We start from the raw sequence: 20779 nt of genomic DNA, 5'->3' as shown, positions 1-20779 counted from the left end.
TCTTAAAGCCCCTTGCTAGACTCAATGGTTCCTAGGACTTTTCTCCCTGTCCCTCAAAGCAAGAAGCTCCAGCCAGGGCTTTCCATCTGGCTGGTGTGGAAAGACCCATCCCAGGGTCTTCCTAACCCTGAGTCTCCTGCAGGAGCCTTCTTGCTCCTTGCAGGTCTCTTGTCCACTTATTGAGAAGGCCCCTCTTATAAGAAGCATCACCTATTATCTGAGGATCAGGTGACCTCCAAGCAAACACCTAATGCCTAGCTTCAAAAAGCCATCATCTGGGAAGGCATTTTAGACCTGGTATGGATGAGGGGTGGGCAAACTACAGCCTGCGGGCCGGATCCAGCCTGTCAGGGCTTTGGGTCCGGCCCGCGGGATTGCCACCCCCATGGTGCCGCGGGGCTAAGAAAGGCTCCCTGCCTGCCCTGGCCCCGTGCCACTCCCGGAAGCAGCCAACACCACATCCCTGCCCTGAGCCCCTGCCGCACCCCACACCCTTCCTGCACTCCGCATACCTCCCTACACCCCAACACTCTGCCCTGAGCTCTTCCACAGTCTGCACCCCAACTCCTGCCCTGAGCCCCCTCGTACATCCCGCAGCCCTCCTGCGCCCCAACCCCTTGCCCTGAGCCCCTTCCTGCACACTGCACCCCCTCCCACACCCTGCACTCCCTCCTGCCCCCCAACCCTCTGCCCCAGCCCTACATTCATGGCCCTGCATGCAATTTCTCCACCCAGATGTGGCCCTTGGGCCAAAAACTTTGCCCCCTCCCTTGGTGTAAGTGCCAAACCCTTTAAAGGGCTATCTCCTCCTATGACATCTGTAATTTACATTGTGGAGCTGTGCTGATATGGCTAGAGAATGACTCAAAGGGAAGTACACATCTCTACATGCTAACTGCCGAACAACTGTTGAATAAGCAATTCTCATTTGGGGGCATGGTGATAGGAAATATTGTGAAAGATGTTGCATCTTATACAAACTTAACTCATAGCTTCTGTTTCTTCTTGTCTATCTACTTTTAGAATCTGGATTAATTGTTTCATTCGCTTACATTCAACTGTGAATATTTATGCTTTCTGTATTTAGGAAGTGAGGAGATTCCAGCTAGGAAAGTGGTTGAGGACTGGTAAGTATTGCTATTCATTCCTCATCTTCACTCCATCATAGACCTCTCTCAAGGACAATAAAAGACCAGTGGGTTAAACCTCAGCTGGTGTGACTTGCCATTGCACCACTGACTTCAAGTCAATGGAGTTATGGCATTTTACACGGGCTAAGGATCTGCCCCCAGTTCTGTCATGCCTCTTTTTTGTGGTTTTGTATTGGAGCAACAGCATTCTCTAGTGGGGAATCAGATGTGACCTTTCCAACTCCTGTTACTCAGGTTAGCCTTGAACAGCAATTCCAACACCCATGACAACAGCCCAAGTGCAAGGTTATTGATGAGTATCCTTTAATCCCCACAGATCCATTTCTCCATCACTTCATTTAGAATTGGTGAATAGCAAACCTTACGTTGTCCCAGCACTTGTCATTCTATAATGTATAAGAAGTATGAATAAAGGAGACAGCACTGGTGCAATGTATTGGTTTTTTTATTACATACAGGATACTGTGCGGTGAGACAGAGGTGGATGTGCTGTCAACTTGAAAAGTGCAAGCAAAGAAACAAAAATCCTTTGTTTCCTAGCCCAGCAGCGTTTATATTAACAGATATAGTACATTACACATTTAAACTACATAAACACACACCATCTAGTAAAACCTAGCTAACTGAAACACATTATTATTCACCTTCATTTACAGCCAAGTTAGTTAGGTTTTACTAACTTAAGGGGGGATGCACAAAGAGTAATTTTAGTGTCCGTTACAATTTTACTATAACAATATAGTTAGCACACTGTCATATCGTTTTCTTCCTCAAATCAGACTTGCTGCATATTAGACTGTTTTTAAACAGCTTTTGGGGAATAAAATTGGGAAACCAGATCTATTCAGAGTTTTGGGGACTTAACAGTACTGATTCAAGGCAGACATAGTGTGGTCAGGTACTTTACAAGTTTCTTCACATAACCAGTCCAATATGTCTTCATCCCTGATTCACCAATATTGGACCTCTCGTACACACACTGCTATTCATAACAAACTATGAGATATGAGGATCCCACATGACTTCTCACAATTAGATTGAAGCCCCCAATATATTTCACTTGAGAGCTCAGGCAGATTTGAACCTACTGTACTATTGCCCATTTCAGACATATTTCAATTCATGCTACCACCTTCAGACAGCAGCAATGTTTTCAAAAGGAAAAGTGCTCTGGTTCTCAAGAGAGCTCTACTTTTGACATATTATGTTAATTAACACTGTATCCGGTTTGAAAGGAAGCCTGTTTTATCTCCACTGCAAAGATTACAATGCTGATTGAAAATATCGTACTAAATGCTGCATTAGAAGGCAGTTTGTTGGTCTCGTTTATGATTTTAGGTTAGGATGTAAAAAGTACTGTGTTCAAGTCCTAGGTGAGCCATCAAGAAGTGAAGCTGTCCTATTGCTTTTATTCTAATTAAAATATAATTGATTCACTTTACTTAATAAAGAAATTGAAGGAATCACCACCACAACTACAGTTTCATTCTGCCAGAGTTTAAGCTAACAACAAGGCTGTAATATGATCAGAATTTTAGCCAACATTTTCAATACTTTTACCTTGTCTTCAATGTCACCAGAAGGTGTGTTTTTTGGAGTCAATAGCAGACATTCAACTAAACTGTTGATAGAAGTACAGTGTTATTTTGAGATTCAGAGAAATATGTTTTTATGGCTGCTGGGTCATTATAAACCAGATTCAAATTTACACTAATTTGAAATATAAAGCAGTTGTCCTGGATAATTCAAATATTTACAGTGCTTACTGTATTCAGCTGACATATTTTGGGCCTGATTGACCCCATTATGTTACTCCAGTTCTATGCCTGTGGCACTCCATTAATTTCAGTAAAGCTGCACTAGTCTAGAACTGAAGTAGTGTAGTGGTGAATCAGGCCCAGTATCCTTAAGGACCATTTGTAGCTTGTTTGGGGTTCAGTCCAAATGAGGAAATTAGTGACCAAGGGCCAAGATTAGCAGCTCAACTAACTGGTCACGGGATTAGGATACTCATGTTTGTCTTTCTGCTTTGTGTGATTTACTGTATGTTGACCAAACAGTACATTTTGGAGGGAGAGGGAAGATTCTGTTTCAGCCAAGGAGAGACTGAGTTTTCTGTATGTTTAGTATAGAATAAATGTTAAGTTGTTGGCTGGTTGCAGAGGTTAAATGGTGGAAAAGTTTTCTGTGCGTGTCTTTGATTCAGAAAAAATATGAGAGCTTCTACATTTTAAAGGAGTCCTTTGTCTTTCAGGTGGAGTGATGCTGCTCAATTAGGTGTTGCGGCAGAGAGCATGCCATCGTTTAACCAACTCCTTGGGCTTGCTGATCATTTCATTCCAGTGTTCCAGCTCTTTGCCCCTTGTGTACATGAAGGGCCCAACCACTACACGACCCAGCAGGTGGGTTTCTGAATAGAAAAAAAGAATGTGGTTAGTGGCCAGCACCCATACTATGTTCTGGTTAGATCCTTACCTAGGAGTGGAACAACAGCATTTCTTTTACTGTCTGTATAATAAGAGAGAATTTTTTTTAAATCAAAATTTCCAAAGTGTGTGCTATAGATCTGGGGCTATAGTGTTCTCTCAGTACACACACGTTAAAGATGATCACCCCCACCACTGCAGAGTTCCCACCAGTGACTCAACTGTTGGGAGATATTGTAGGTGGTGCACACCCAGTCAGATCAACTTCGGCCTGTTCCATCACTTACAGTGTACTGCCAGTCAGAGCTACTGTTCTGGGCAGACTGATCTTTATCTCTTCAAAACCTTCCACCTAGAGATTTATTTCAAAGATGTGCCCTGCTGTGGTCACCACGAACTTGGCTAGGATTCAGACCAATGTTGGAAGGTGAAAGGCTTTTGGCTCATGGAGGAAGCATATTTAATTAGTGGAGCATCTGACTAGGAGTCAGAAGATCTGGGTTCTGTTTCTGGCTCTACCAATGACTCTGTGACAGTGGGCAAATCACTTAACTTTTCCAAGCCTCAATTACCCATATGTAAAATGGGGATGATCATCTGAACCTGCCTCACAGAGATGTGTTAACAGTTAATGTGTGTAAAGCACTTTTAAGATCCTCACATAAAAACTGTTGTATATTTACATCTTAATTACAATGCAGGCCATTACCGAGCCCCCAAAGCCAGTCCATTCACCTAAAATTTTATATGGTAACCCCATAAAAGCTTTTGTGTTTCAATACTGAATTCATGCTTGGGCTAGAGAGAGCAGAATGCAGCTGCTAATATACTGAAATTGACTAGATTGCAGCAGATCTGGTGCTGATTTAAAGTTTCAGTTAATTTCAAACCTTTGGAACAGGATTCTCTCCTTCCCAACCCGAATTTCAAATGACAGGCTGTTGTCTGTCTAGATTACTTCCTTACTGATGTTGCTGTAAAGCAAGTATTGGATTTATGAATATGTGTGTGGAGAATTTCCAAATGTCATTCTAATATCACATTAGATATCTAATATCAAGGAACATTCCAGATATATCCAGTCTCTGAAAAACATGTAAGGAACATACCCAAACAGACTAGTGAATGGCTCTAAAATGATTGTTGTTCGTTTTCCTCACTGTGAGACTCAAAAATGTACATGATTAGAATGCTATAGAATGAATGACATCTAACACTTGAATTGTATTTAAAACCATTTTTTTAATGTCAGCTCTTTTAAGCTTTCTTCTGGTGGTTTAGTCATCTAAACAACAGCTTCTGAAATACCTGGCTGCCCATTAGCTCCTGATGGTTATCAGTGCAGGTTACTGTGACACTCCTGTGTTTAGAATTATCAAGAGTAAGCCTTGCCTTGCTGCAAATGTACAAGAACCTAGGAAGAGCTTTAGCGCTTCTCGACTCTTTATGAGCTGAGGGGTGAAAACATTATCTACTATCTGTTCTTATCAGTTTAATATCTCAGATATAGTAAATTCTGTTTCTTACTGTCTCCCTCAGCGCTCTGGAGCACAGACAGGCTCAGGCTTGCTGTATCCAGCTCCGTCTGGTCTGCCTTGAAGCTGAAGGTTTCGTTATAGACTGGATTGGGAGATCCCAGAACAGCTGTTGTCTTTTTACATTTAATGAATTTATTGTGGTTCATTAGGGACACTTTGATATACACACCTGAGGTGAAAAAAAAATTCCAAGGAGAAGAAAACAGCATGTCAGGGGCACTTGAGAGAAAGGATCAAGATAATTCAAAACAATTTCATGATTTCAGAAACTATATTTAAAACAAATTAGGTCATAAAACTAATTAGATGAAAGCCTTATGACACATGCAGAAAGATGGCAATATGCACTGACATTATCTAGTGAGTACACTAACTATTTAGACCCTCATTTGGGAAGGCAGAATCCCTGTTCCAGACAGCACTTAAACAGGTAGTTAAGTCTCATTGACTTTTTATCCTCCCTTGAGTGGATGGGTAAATTTGCGGAAGGTATTGGCAGTTGGGAAATAAAGAGGTGGCTGGGAGCTGTTTAAAATTGTCTCTTTGTTTGGTTGATTATTTCTTCTAAGAGACCTTGCAAAATAGAAAAAGAAGGGTGAGGTGGGGGAAGAACAGCAAGAAAAAGTCTTCCTTGCTTCCTGTCTGGACTGACCCTGCTCCTCTGTGTTGTTCAGCCAACATTTGAAAATAAGAGCCAAAGCGGCCTCTAAATTATTCCATTTTCCCTCTTCATCTTCAGTATTCACTGGCAAGCATAGAAGAAGGTTGATTTTAGTGGCTAAACAGTAATGTTTTCCTGAGGGAGAAATCAGAGCTCCCCTGCTGCAACTGTTTGTTACTCCCTGCCAGTCAGGGAGAAGACGGCAGAAAAAATCCAGGCCCACCATAATTTCCAGTCTTTTGTTGCAAAACTAATTAAAAATATGTTAAGGCTGGTCCTGAACAGTCTGATTCACTGGGGAATGGTATGGGGAGCCCAATCACCTTCAGAGTAAGAACATAATCCCACTCGCAATTAGTAGTTTTTGAAGATTAAACTCTAGGAATTGCCATTTTGAGTCAAACCCAAGATCCGTATAGTCCAATATCCAGTCTCTGAGGAAGGGGCAAAAATGTAGCAATAGGCAAATGTAAGAGACACTCCCCTCCCCCACCACTACCCCTACCCGACATAGATCTCCTCCTGGCCTCTATGGTTCGGGATTGACTTAAACCCTGAAGCACAAGGTTGAATATCCCTTCCAAAATGTTGTTATAATTAATTATGTTAACTGGATATATAATAATTGAATATTCTTGATTTCCATATAAATATGCAGTCTCTTTTTTAATCTTGCTAAATTGGTTTTGGGTGAATGTAATTTCTCAGTTCCTTTTACCTCGTATCTTGGTTTTGCATGAATAATGTTCTTTGATCAGAAGAACAATTGTTTTGGTATCATTGTGGATTATCCTTATAGCTAGAGAACCAGCTTTTGAAGGGACATCTGGAAGTTCAAGTAAATTATAGATAATGTTTGAGATGCTCTGGGACCCACTGTAGCTAGTACATGAGACTTTCATCTATAGGGACCTGAGTTCAACTTAAATCTCAGGTGACTTATTGATCCTGCTCCCCTTCAAATCAATGGAAATCAGTGGATCCAAACAGGAGTTTGGAGATTAACATTTTAGTCCTGGTTTATCCACATCACAAACTTAGTTAATCAGCAGTTTCTGCTCAAGAGGGACCATTGATTTATCATAGTAGTGGCTTTTCACACAACAGCTGAGGTATGTTGATTGTGGTATGCCTTGGCTTAAACAAGTTAACCCATAAACTGCCTGCACTAAGCCTGGGTCAAGCCACTCCTCATTTTCACAAGCACTACAGTCACTCAAGTTTTAATCAACCAGTAAACATTCCTTTATTGGCCTATACCTTGCTATAGAATACAAAGCCCTTGCTCCCAAGTTCAGGTCTTTGGGGAAGGGACCTTTTCTTTGTCCTGTATTTGTACAGCACCTAGCACATTGGGGTCCTGGTCCATGATTGAGGATCCTAAGTGCTATAGTAATACACATAATCATAATTAACAACAATCAGTATGGAAACAGCCTATAAACTGTAAATGTAAGAACCTTCTCATTCAAGTTCTTCCCTTTAGGATTTGCCAGAGAATCTGCAGTCACTAAGTCAGCTGTAGCAGTGGGCATTATCAAAGGAAATAAGAGCTGTTTGTTTAAAGGTCTTTAAATATTAGCCATTTATCCTGGGGAATTGCTTATTGACAGCATTTCCTTCCTTCCTTCCTCCTGGAGAGCTTCCACAGCCCTGTCAATGCACTGATTACTATAATAATGTGCAAAAGCCTGGCATCAAATTAACACAGCAGCTCAATGGCCAATGTGATGAAAGAAGCAAATTGAATCTGACTCTCACTGCTGCAAAATTTAAAGTCCTGCACTTTGGGCCAGAGCGGAGATGAGCTGTGAGAGGAACACTCTCGTGTGTGTGCGCGCGCACACAAACACTCTCTCTCTCGTAGAACCCCTGCCCATTCACCTCATTTGCAATTCATCTCCCAGAAGTCAGTTGTATAAACATCCTTATCTTAGCTATCTGTTCACTTTCTAGTGCCCATTTATAATAGTTGCTTTCTGCCTGTCCATTATTTACCTCTTACTGCAGAGGCATTACCTGTTAGGTCATAACTTTGCTTACTAGAAAGATGGGTATTTTCAATGCTACTACTGTACAACTCCTCTTACAACATTCCTGGCCTAAACAAGAAAAATTCATCTCTAGTAACGTTATAACAAATTTTGAGAGAGCATTTATTCTGGGGTTAATAGCATGATTCCCACTGCCTGGAATATTTATAGATATCTTGTACAAAGACAGGTTTCAGAGTAGCAGCCGTGTTAGTCTGTATCCACAAAAAGAACAGGAGTACTTATGGCACCTTAGAGACTAACAAATTTATTTGAGCATAAGCTTTCGTGGGCTACAGCCCACTTCGTCGGAAAATATGTATTTTCCATTACATGCATCCGACGAAGTGGGCTGTAGCCCACGAAAGCTTATGCTCAAATAAATTTGTTAGTCTCTAAGGTGCCACAAGTACTCCTGTTCTTTTTGTACAAAGACAGTTCATCTCCATCAATGAGACAGTGACTCTACGCACTTTATAATTACAGCTACTCAAGATCTCGATAGAGAAAATTAAACTGTACTCAACTGTAAGAGAAAATCTTTTACATTGATATGGCTTCTTTTATCCCCAATCACTTCACACATCACTAGAGACGGACACTGTTGGATTCAGAGATGTATTTGCATATCCACCAGTTCAGGTTGTTTGGATCTGTGGGTTTTTAGGCCAATCTCTATGTACATCAACTCTGAAATGCAGCCCCGTCCCCACTTTCCCCCCAGACTGAAGGACAGCAACCAGCTGATATTCACTACATAAAAAGATGTTGGGAGAGTAAAGCTTGGCCAAGGACACCAGGGCAAACCATTTGTATCCACAGTTAATTGCAGGCACAATCCCCCAGGCCTCCTTATTTGTAGACACAATATTATGCCTCACACACATGGAGGCCTGGTTGAGACCTATTTTCAAGGTCAGGCCCTATTTATCCAGATGCGCCAAACAAAAGCTTTGATTCACATTGGATCTACATACTGGAAAAAATGGCCATCTTTAATTAACGAGCCTGAGTGATTTTAGCACTTGGAGATTTCAAATTACTAAAAAAAAAAAAAAAGGTATGATCTGACCTAAAGCTAAGGGAATTTCAGTGCTAGCTATTATCTGAGCAGCAAACATCTACTAACAGGCTATATTAGTGCTGTTACACAAATATGCATTTTAAACCTATATTTATTTTTCATGGTTTGAAAGTTCAATAGTGACTGTATACTTGTCCAAAGCCACGTTTCCTGCCTCCTCTATCTGCTGTGCTTTTTCTTGCCACCAATCTTTGTCTTGAGCAATGGACATGTTCAAAAGATTTCCTTGCACATTGAGCCCTAGTCTGCCTTCAGTCCACATGCTGAAATCCCAGGGACATCTCCAAAATGGCCCGCCACAATTATACCTTCCAAAAATCATTTGCTTCTGGGCTGAACATTAACTGCAGAAATATAGGGTTTGTCCTGGACATGCTCTCTCAACTGTAATAGCAGATTCACTGGTGCAATGCTCTACCTGCAACTTCCTCAGGTTGTAATGGAGGCAAAGCAGAAAGCATGTCACAACAGGATTTTGACAAGTGTCTTGCCTTCCTTTCATTTCCCTCCTTTCTGCAAACCAGTTTCCCACCCAATGAATATGCAAACAGCAAATATCCAAATCTAGTTAGCACAGGAACACAACACAGTTTGCTTCTGTGCAGAAATTAAATCTCCCTAGTGTTTGGTCGTTCAGTGGAGTCATTTAACGTAAGCACTGGGAAGATGGGCCAGGAAGAAGCAAACCAGAACAGGAATCCAGGGGTAGTAACAGAGGCAGGTAATACTCACTGGCAGCATATCTCTCATCCTGGAATTTTAATCCCTTCGCTCTCAGCACCACTACAGTGAGACGGCCCAGGTAGTCATTGTAGCTGAGAGAAAACTGGATATCGCCGTACTCTGAAGGAGGCTTTGGAAGCGGAAGGTCACTATTAAAATGCATCTAAAAGGCTGTCTTTTCAGTCAGATATATTGGAAAACAGTGATTTCTGCCACTTTGGGAATAGGACATGAATTCTAGCATCTCTGTATTTCACTGTAGGGGTATTTGAAATCAGACACTAGTATAATTGCCTACATAGTGATTATTGCTCTATGGTTCTTTGCAGGAGATTTTGGCTTTATCCCTCCCAGTAAAACCTGCTTGCCCTTATTCACATAAATAGTTATTTACATCAATGAACAGGATTTGACCCTTCTTTTTGGATCCCAGTCTCAGCTGTGCCTCTTATCCACCCAACACTATCAAGGTGTCATTCCCCACCTGGCCACCCGTATTCACTCACTCTCTGCCCCTCCCCCAAGGCAGGAAACCATCTTCTCCTCCTCCCGGTTCCCCAGCACCAGCAGGAGTAATACTGTAACTCTGCATTGTAACAGTATGAAGTATTCTTAGAATTGTCACTAACCAAGTTTCTGGCTTTTCTGGGTTTACATAAATGGTGGTCAAACCGTCTTCATGTGTTATGAAAGTATTACCCACTGAGTCATATTAACACACTTGAAAAAAGTTTCCCTGAAGGCTTGCCAGCAGCTTTCCTGCATTCCTATCCCTTCTCCTCATTTGGGATACAGCATCATTCATCCTGCTTTGTGCTGGGCCTCTCTGGAGTCCCCATTAATTCATAACACAAGCAAACAGCAGCAGGTGTTTTTTCATTTGGCTTTACGCCTCATCCTAGACATTGGGGAGATAGCTGTGTGCAGATGCAGCCGTTTTATTCCCGTGCTAAACACTGTGATGGGAAGCATTAAGTGTTATAGTGCTGCATGTGACACCCCCTCTCCCACGGCACATGTTAGGACCCTTGGTAAACTCTAATCTCCTAGCCCTTAACAAAAACAATCCCATATTTGATCTTGCCTTCCTCTGCCCCATCTATGCCCATGTGCAGGTACTACATATGTGCTGTAAAACTCCCTGGTCTCCCCAATAGGCCCATCACGATGGGAAAGCTCAAAAATACAAAACAGAGTGGTATTTGCCTAATGAATGTACCTTTTAATTAGTTGCCTACCTCCAGGTTTTCTGCTTCCAAATCTCTCCAAATTACCAATTTGCTGTCACCAGTTAATGTCTCATTTTTCAAAGGAAAAATCACTTGGCCTAGGAGATGGTGCTTTTTCTGTTTATCAACATGGTAGACTGAGAATTTCAGAGTCCGTTGATACAATGTCTTACTAGAAACCTGTACAAAAATAGGCAGAACATTTCAATATAACAATATAATTTATTACATAGCTCTGCAACTTATATCATTACCACACATGTGATGCATATATCTCTGAAATATTTTAGGGCATGTAATTTCTGTACTTAAAATAGGATATATATTTATATTTTTTATTCGCAAAATAGCTAGGATAATCTGCGTCCCAGTCTGACCACTGCTTCTTCTGGCTTTTGAGATTGTATTTTTTTGTGTATAAATGCACTGAGAACTATGATAAACGTAATATATTATAAAAAAAATCAGAAATTAAGATGCCAGTATCTATGCTACTTGGGGCAAAATGATGCAAACCAAATAGTGTAGATGAAAAATCAAATAAGATTTGTTTGACTTAGCTTGTAAGTTTGTTGGGGTATGGGACCATCTCTTTTGTGTTTTTTACAGTGCCTAACATAAACACACACCCCTGACTGGCCCTGGCAGTGCAAATAATAATAATAAACTGCCTCACAGCCAGAGAGCATTGTGACAATGTATGTGCTGGGAAAGGTCTGCCATGAGATGACACAGACCTCCTGGCTGCACAGCCTAGTGATCTTGTTTCCCTGACATCCAGAGTGACACATCAGATGTACCATCACAGTTAAAAGGCAAGTACCTGAAAAATAAAATTTTCATCAAACTGAGGGTTGAGGGTTTTGCGTTTGGTTTTGGACTGAAGGTAACGCCTTTCATCAGGGAGCAGATAAATTTTCACAAAGGGACTGCAGGAATCTGTAGGAGGCTGCAGTTTTCTAGCTTTTATCAAGGAGACGAGAAGCCTTTCAGCCTCTTGCTCATATTCCACTGAGAACCAAAGACGGCCAATGTTGCACTCAGGGAAGTCTGTCTCACTCTTGTCTTCAGGGAACTTGTACAGCTCTGGGTTGATAGACCCTATGACATAAGCTCCAGCTTTGCAAAATAAAAAACAAAACCAAGCAAGTTAACCTCAGACTACAGCAGTGTTTCTTACAGCTACTGCCTCTTTAGGGAAACCATGTAAAGCTCTTCTTTATTCACAGTCTATCTCTGTGTATAAATTCTGCATTTGAATTCCTTTTCCCTCAAAGGTTGAGGAGAGTTTGTAGAGTCATCTCTTTTCTTCTTAATATTGTTATGGAGGCTTCTGTAGTGACTCTGCCATGGACAACTACTGGGGGAATGTAGCTGATGTTTGTTCCAGCCCTCCAGAGTGCAGCACATGGTCTCTTCTGCAACTGGCCATGCCTGCCCCTTGTGGGAGATGCTAACACTGACCAGACACTAGCCCCGAGCAGCCCTTGTGTTGTCCCTATATCAAAGATACAAGGAAAGACTTGCTTCTTGTGCTCTACCCTCTCCCTTGTACAGCAGTGTAAGGGGTGGCCCCAGTCTGGCCCAATTTCTATCTAAACATACAGTATAGTGTTTGGGGCTATTACTGAAGAATACTGTAGTGTATCTATACTTTGTGATATTATATATATATAATCAATATCACTCCAGAGTGTGGCCAGATAACAATTGTAGTGTATAATATTTGCACAGCAAATGTGTTGCACAGTACTCAAGCTTCCTTTCCAATAATCTGTCCCACCTTTGCAGTGTCATCATACCCAAGGAGTGAAAAGAACACCGGGGCCCAGACTCCGGAGTCACGTAGAGGTCACTGTCCTCCTGAACATGCTCTCCATTTGTCAGGTTAATCCAGTCTCGCCCATGAAATTTTGGTGGAATGATGAACGGAATGCTTCTAGTTCTGCTCAGAACAACAACAAACAACTCTTCCAGTTTAACTAAGAAAACCAAACTCCATCAGAGAATAATACATTTAGTTGTAGTTCCATAATTTTGCAGAAAGTGTTTGTAGCTGCATTAGTCCGTAGGTGGACATGATTGATAATGCAATACCCCTTGGTTAGCCCATATAAAAATCATAGAAAGTTATTTATTTGTATGAAGGTAGCACCTAGAGGTCCCAGTCAGGGATTTGTGGCCCTCATTATGGTGGGCACCTTACATACAAGTAAACTTTCAGTCAGATCCCCTCTCCTTCTCTTTAATTAATGCTTCAAAGAAAAAAAGAATCAATTGAACTTTTTTGTTTAGAGATTGAGCAGATCCGAAGCTCTCCAACTTTTTCAGTCGACTACTTCATTAGCTCATTAATTACCTTCCCTCATGTCCAAAATTCCCACTGCTTGGTTCTTAAAATGTTTCATTCTAAGGACCACCAGGAAGGGCTCTGGTCCATGGATCAGAGTTTGAGAACTAACAAAGTTATCCATGTTCCACGTAAGTTTGGTTTCCCCATCTTTTTATTGTTAAATTATATTACATCATGTACATCAGAAATAAAGAATTACTGAACTGAGGTTATAGTAACAGTCACTTACCCTAAAGTAATGAATCACACAGCATTTTACCTTTCCTACATGATTGATTCCCCCCTCTCCCTGCATCATTTTGGGTTCCTGTCATACATTGTGTCCCACATTTGGGCCTTTGGCAGGTATAGAAGTATGTAGCTTTATAAATAGTAGCCCATAAGAAAAAGAGGTCTATTCACCTTATGCTTTTTGGTTGAATTACAGAAGATGGCTGGGTTAAAGTCTGATCCTCCAGACTGGCATCTGGATGTGTTGGTGTGACTGAATCCGTGAGTTCCTCATAGGAAGGTTGGAGGCATATCTTCTTCCAAAGCAGGTACACTGCTATTCCAATAAGTATCAATAAAAGGATTCCTCCTATTACACCTCCAGCCACAGCAGCTACCTGTTCTGATTACAGGAAAGCATACAAAGTGGGATCATCAATACATATAGGGCTTTTGGACAGGAATATTTAAATTTAAGAAAATACTCCTCGGAATAAGAACTTACAGTTTTTTGGTTTGCTGAAAGATTTGATGAGAATGGATTTGCTTATTTCACTGTCAATTATATTGGCTGAAACTTTGGAAATAGAATTGGACCCTCAAGAGTTTTCTTGGGGGGCCAGTTTGAGACTGGAATGAACTCCTCCATAACCTAAGGACCATCACAAACCCTCACCATCTTCCACTCCAGCTGCAAAGCACATTTCTTTGACCTGGCTTCTCTAACATAAATATGTAGCAGCTTATAGTTAACAAAAACCTACCAAAACAAAACACTCCCTTGGATAGAGGATGGGAGAACCTAACACCACCTGATATTAGTTACATCTCTTAATACTCTACTGGAAGGTGATCAGATACTATGGTGATGAGCATGGAATAAGAACCTCCATAGAATATAAGTAAATGCCAAAGCTTTCTTATTTTTATTCCAATTATCATGAAAGATTTTGTAGTACTCCCATTACAGGAAAAACAGGCTAGACAGTGTAGGGTGCACATTATATCATTACTTTGATTTGTTTCCTTTTACTTCAATGTTCAGTTGAAACAATGTGTCCAAATGAAGAAAAAAGCAAAACATAGTTTAAAAATGAAACAAAGCAAAGAACCTTTAGTACAAAGGAAGCTTAGAAACAACAAAACAGAATTAGAGGATATGTATGTTTCCTGATCTGGAAAGATCAACTCAGGTACATCATCTAAAAGTTGTATCCTGAATCCTGATTTCTTAAGATAAAAATGAAACCCTGAGGAAGCAGTTTTGTAGCCAGCAAAAATGAAGATAATTTATCAAAATATCAAAGATGCCTTTAATTTAAGATGAATATGCAGAGATTCCTTGATGAGGATCTCTTATTCAGTAAAGAACAAGAGTTAGCTATTGATAATGGACCCACTTCATTAGCACCCAGGGCTACTTTACACCATCTCTGCTGGAATAAAGAAGCCATAAAGAGACCATAAGGCCCACCACCACCCCACCCTCTCCCGGACAGGAACTCCATTGGAAATCAGAGTCACTATAGCTGGTGGTATGCCACCCCAAGCAGGAGTCTTTGGTGCAAGTGGCATGTCATCTAGATTCCTAGTGGGAAGGGATGCATTCCTATTCCTGGCTGCTGGAACAGTCCAGGGCGATTGGGGGCATTGCGAGGTAACCCCTCAGGCTGCTCTAACCTGAGCTAGGGTGACCAGACAGCAAGTGTGAAAAATCGGGACAGGGGGTAGGGGGTAATAGGAGCCTATATAAGAAAAAGACCCAAAAATCGGGACCGTCCCTATAAAATCGGGACATCTGGTCACCCTAATCCTGAGCTGGGGACTAAAATGTCAATCCTCAGCCCCAGAATAGAGGGAGGTGCTGAGGTGATATAAAGCCACTTTCTTCAGTGTGGCCTCTCGATCTTCTTACATGTAGGAACAAGAGCCCCCTAAATCTTTTAGCAAGTTTAGTCAATGGGGCCTCTCATCCCTCCCCTTGTATAGCATTCCAAGGGCATAAAAGAGGGAGTGGCCACAACACTGCAATTCCTTCTGATCGCTTGAAGGTGTGGTGAGCTCTGAATTTGCTTGGTGTCCTCTATTAGGGGGGGGAGGGATAGCTCAGTGGTTTGAGCATTGGCCTGCTAAACCCAGGGTTGTGAGTTGTGAGTTCAATCCTTGAGGGGGCCACTTAGGGATCTGGGGCAAAATCAGTACTTGGTCCTACTAGTGAAGGCAGGGGGCTGGACTTGATGATCTTTCAAGGTCCCTTCCAGTTCTAGGAGATAGGATATCTCCATTAATTTATTTAATTTATTTATTAGGCTTCCTTTTCTTATGCCTCACTTTTTGTAAGTGATTAATTCCACCCATGGAGTCACTTCCCTCCTAACTGCATCTGTTGTGTCCTTCAACTTTCTTCAGGCCTCCCCTTTGGCTTTTAACTCTCTTCTTTTGAAGGTCCAGACAACCTCCCTCTACTGGCTTAAACCCCCTCCATAAAAAACATTTTTTCTGCAAAGACTTTCAATGAGAAATTTTGCAATGATCAGCAAGTTCATGCTATCCCCTGGTGATATGTTTTGGGGTCACATGCGCTGGAGCCACAAAATCTAGATCTGGAGCTGAACTTTCCCAGAGTTTGGTGGTATTTGAAACCAGGCTTCTCTCTATTTTCTGAATTGTTCTGGCTGTATTTGAAGTTCTGAACTAGATTCTAAACTCTTTTTCTGATGGGAGGAAGAGTAATCCTGTCTTATTTGTACAGCATCAAGCACAGTCTGCTCTCAGTAACTAATACTGGATAAAATAGCTCAGTGGTTTGAGCATTGGCCTGCTAAACCCAGGGTTGTGAGTTCAATCCTTAAGGGGGCCACTTAGGGATCTGTGGCAAAAATCTGTCTGGGGATTGGCCCTGCTTTGAGCAGGGGGTTGGACTAGATGACCTCCTGAGGTCCCTTCCAGCCCTGATATTTTATAACGTATTTGTTCAGATTTTCAAGTGACCAAATAGTATAAAGTATATAAATGGTTCTCTGGTAGTGATACCTCCGATATACTTCACACATTCATGTTATTTATGAATTCCCTGTTCTTCTTTATCTCCTCCTGAGGTGTGGTAAAGAAGCTGTATTTAATCAGCAGCCTGCATGGCAATACCAGCAAAAACTATTCAATCAAAGATTTTACGGGCCAGAAAGCACCATTAGATCATCTAGTCTGATCTCTGTGTGATTAAATAGAGGTTGTGACCATACTTCTTTTTTGTTTCTTTATTTTTTAATCTGCTTTTATATCTTCCCCCTCCTCTCAACCTTTTCAGTTTTTCAGAACAATGAATGTCATCTTTTTCTTGTAATCTGAAGATAGTGTGTCTAGAAACCAAAACATATCCAGCCTATGATTGTAATAATTGCTCTGGGAAACAGGAAACTCATTTGCCTGTTTGCTGTGGATTAATATTATTCTTGAATGTCTGGGTGTGCTAAACTGGTAACCTAATTTCTTAACTGTTGCATAACTTTGACGTTTGGAGAAACTGGCAACTCAGAAATTCACTCTTGAGCAAAGAACTTCTGTAGATGCACATTACCTGTTAGTCTTAGAGAGCATACTCATAAACTTCCACTGAAACACTCATGTAGGTAAAACTGGCTAATGTACAAATCTTCATCCATTGCTTTTTGAAGAGCAGAGTGAGAAGTGTCTAATGAAGGTAAGTCTTTTAGCTAAATTCCATGATAAAATGAGCACTGGTAAAAATGAAATAGTTCCACAGGTGTAATATCTTCACTGCAAATGTTTGTATGGTTGATGGTTTTATTCTCCACTCTGATGTATGTATATTAAAGAAAGGCAAGCATTTCAAGGGCCATAAAAGCTTAACCCACTTATCTTCTTTGCTATTTCTTTGTTTTCAACATATTTCCTTCTCTCCATTTCTGAGCACTTACTCCCTTTCCAACTATCCTGTGTTCTGCTTACGTAGCCTGCCACGCAGCCTTATCCACACAACCATCAGTGACAATAAACCAACAGGTGTTGTGGTGTAACTACAACAGCCATCCATGGAATGCACTGAAGTAAATCCAAAGAGAATGAGCTCTTAACATTTGCGCAAATTCAGTGAGATTAATTTGTTCACTGTTGAATCACACCATTAAACATTTCTGACCCACTTGCCCCACCCATTGACCGCAAATCCATCTTTTATTCATATTTGGGTAAATCAACAGGAATTTTATTGGGTTCAACAGAGCTTCTTAGAATTCACACCCTGTATCTAAAGCAGAATTTGGCTTATTGTCTTTTTAAAGCAGTTTGCTGTATCTGTTTAAACCAACAGCAGTAGCCAATAGATTAGGAGGATACAGTGCAGTATAAATCAGAAAGACAGCCATTAAAATAGGTGTGATTGGTTGTGTATAAGAAGAAAAATGTTTGTATGATTAAATAACTACCTATGTTCATGAGAAATTGGTGTACTCTATGTATGATATAGAGCATAGGAGTTAGAGATAGAAAGAACCAGTTAGAACATTCAGTTAATCTCCTCCAACCTCTTGCTTTGCAAGGATGAGCTATCAACATGTGTAAGATACTGCCCTTGATTTTAGCACACACACACTATTTTGATCGGTGGATTTTCTGTCTCTCTCAGGCTTAGGGTCTCTTGTTTGCAAAAGTAACTGTGTATATAAGCTTTCTCCTCCTACCACTCCCCATCCTTCCCACCACTCTCTGGTAAATCTGCAGCCTGAGAAATGACCATACTGATACCATACCAAATAAATTCTATTGTGGTTATATAGTCCGGCAGCACTGCCTCACAAATTTTAATTCATACACAAGTCTCAGATCTGCAATGTATTTTCTCTTCATTCTCATTATAGTTTACACATTTGTCTTAGCATAAACCTTTATGACAGAAAAGTGCAGAGTCTTTTCTGAAAAATCTATCAGCTTTTACATTTCCTTATTTGCTTGCTCTCTCTGCCTTACATGCATTACATACAACAGACTCTAAGCAATTATTTGATAGGAAAGCAATCACCAAAGGGCATATAATAAAAATCAAGTGGGAGACCTGAGAATTAGAGGGATGGTGCTTCATAGCTGGGGTTCTGGGGGAGATCTGAATAACTGTATAGTGGTTCATGTTCACGTGTGCTACTAGAGATGGGTTGGAGCTGCAAAGTTCTGCTTTGGATCCATAACTAAACTTTCCTAAAGTGTTCATTATTCTGTTATTTATTTAAGGAGCATGTTAGCAGGATGGAGCAGGTCACCTCCCCACCCCAGCACAGAAGCAACCTGGAGATTTCAGCAACTCAGGAAGTTTAGAAAGTGGTTTGTCAGAGGAGCAGTGTGGAGAGGGGCTGGATTTTTGAAGAGAAGGGAAATTTCAGGTCAGATTGGATTCACAGGAACCTATATCAGAGAAGAGCAAGGATGAGATTGATGCTGGCATGGGGGTGCTGGAGGGGACCTAGCCATGTACTGACATGTCCCCTCTCCTGGCTGATGAACATCTGGTAATGGTTTGGTATCCAGTCCCCTGAGACATTAGGGAGGGGAAGGTGAAGGGGGGAGAACAGCTGTGTCTGCGTGCCCCCCTCCCCATACCAGGCATCACTCTCTCCTCGGTGCTTGGGCAGCTAAGTGTCCAGTGCCACCACTGACCTCCCCAGGGACAGGGCTGCTGGAACTAGGGGTGTAGGGGGTGTTGCTACACCCGCTGGCTTGAAGTGGTTTCCATCATATACAGGGTTTACAGTTCAATGGCTTTCAGCACCCCCACTGTACACATTTGTTCCAAGGACACTGGCCTAGGTGTGGGGCCGGCAGAGATCTGAGCCCCAAGTTACACCTGATTAGCTCCCCTTGGATTGGGCCCCATTCCCCACACCCCCCTCGCTGCGGGATGCCCTGGGCCCCTACAGGCCAACCCCGGCACTTACCAGACATGGGTCTTGGGGTCTCAGCTGCTCGGCTGGATCCTTTGTCCCTCGAATTCACAGGCTCTTCCCCATCTCCCCCAGTCCCCGGCAGGGCGATCAGCTCCTTGTCTGCCCTTCCCGCGGCGGGGTGCACGGGCTGCTGCCCCCCCCCCCCCCAGCAGCACTAGCAGGGCCCCAAGTTCTCAGGTGCCAGCTGGTGACTTTTTCCCCACGTGCATCTTGTGCTCCCAGGCAGCAGCCGGAGATTAGGGAGCGGGAGGCAGCGAATCCTTGGCCAACTGGCCGCTGCTTCCCTCGCTCCTGCAGCCCAGCCTGCTCCTCCTCTAGTCACAGGGGAGCTGCTCGGTATTTAAAGGGCTGCAGGGATCTGCCTGCAACTGGAGGCTGGGCAGGGACAATGGAGCAGGCTCTGCAGTCAGCCCCTCCTGCCCACCCCTGAGGTTTATAGCATCCGTACAATAAAAGCACCAACACCAAGCCGCTTCCTTTATTGGCTTCCTGGTCCTTGAAGCTGTGCTCTTCGGCTGGAGGAGTTGGTGGGAGGGGAGGTTCCTGGTTCCTGCCTTCTGCTGGGAAAGTCACGCCGGGCTTTATCAGAGCGATGTTTGTTCAGCTAAGAAAACAGCCGTAGTCCGAGTGTATTTAACTGTACAGGTATCTAGTGTTGTTACAGCACGTTATTAAAAAGGAGTTTTCTGCCTGCAGAGCGATGCCCTCTGCACTGAGGCAGTGCAAGACCTTGAAGTGCTCGTTAGAAACCGAGCTTAGTTGAATAGGGATCAAACTTCAGGGCAGGGACTGTGGCAAGCCTGACATTCGAACCAAGGTTTTTCTCTGGGAGGCGGACTGCAGTGGTTACCGCGCCAGCCTGAGAGGCAGGGGAGTGGGATTCTGCCACTGACTTGCTGTGGGCATAGCGCTTCACCTCTTTGCTTCAGTTTCCTCCGTGTTAAAATGGGAGTTACGGATCTTTGCAAAGGACGGTAGGAAGTATTGTGTCTTAGTGCTATAGATGTGCAAAGTACTATGCAAGAATTATCAACTATTTATACATTTCTAAAGTGTAAACCTTGATAGGCTGGTTCACTTGTTTTAAGCCCCATAAAGGACAATGCATTTATTGTAGTGTATTTAGCAAAGTTGAAGGTGAATTAAGTCTCCTCCTTATCCACTGGGCAGCTATGGCACAGACAGCAGGAGAGCAAACTTTCTCATGACGCCCCCCCATCTATATGCCTCAGACATGTCCTGAAGGGGCTCCCTGCAGGCTGTTGAGAGCAGAGTTCTGTTCTCATTTAACATCTACATAAATGGGCTAGAAGAGAGAGTAAACTGCATATTAATGAAATCTACAGTTGATCGGAGTTCTGAATACCAATGGGGACAAAGAAATAGTACAAAGGGGATAGATTGGAAGCATGAGCAT

At 42.2% G+C, this 20779-nt stretch overlaps 1 protein-coding gene across 2 annotated transcripts; it reads right to left on the bottom strand.

Annotated features, from left to right (window-relative positions):
- Nucleotides 1-1578: 1578 nt before the first annotated feature.
- On the bottom strand, nt 1579-19863 carry SYT15 (synaptotagmin 15). 2 transcript variants are annotated; one of them, XM_054034712.1, is made up of 8 exons: nt 19354-19863; nt 13601-13811; nt 12648-12790; nt 11669-11964; nt 10855-11025; nt 9626-9746; nt 5105-5284; nt 1579-3561 (listed from the first exon to the last, which is right to left on the bottom strand). In XM_054034712.1, exons 1-8 carry the CDS (start codon nt 19358-19360, stop codon nt 3425-3427), a joined length of 1266 nt encoding a protein of 421 aa, XP_053890687.1. In that variant the 5' UTR covers nt 19361-19863; the 3' UTR covers nt 1579-3424. The 2 variants fall into 2 exon arrangements, with proteins under 2 accessions (XP_053890687.1, XP_053890688.1); XM_054034713.1 differs by lacking the exons at nt 1579-3561; nt 5105-5284 and adding an exon at nt 6480-6602.
- Nucleotides 19864-20779: the final 916 nt, after the last annotated feature.

The sequence above is a fragment of the Malaclemys terrapin genome, chromosome 7 (assembly GCF_027887155.1).
Source record: "Malaclemys terrapin pileata isolate rMalTer1 chromosome 7, rMalTer1.hap1, whole genome shotgun sequence".
Classification (NCBI taxonomy): domain Eukaryota; kingdom Metazoa; phylum Chordata; order Testudines; family Emydidae; genus Malaclemys; species Malaclemys terrapin.
This window is presented reverse-complemented; position numbering and strand designations above follow the sequence as displayed.

Excerpts from the sequence above, each read along its gene's own strand:
- SYT15 (XM_054034712.1), bottom strand. Across the intron at positions 11,026-11,668 it reads ATGAAAATTTTATTTTTCAG|GTTTCTAGTAAGACATTGTA; the intron begins GTACTTGCCTTT and ends ATTTTTGTACAG. Across the intron at positions 5,285-9,625 it reads GGATGAGAGATATGCTGCCA|GTGTGTATATCAAAGTGTCC; the intron begins GTGAGTATTACC and ends TTTTCACCTCAG.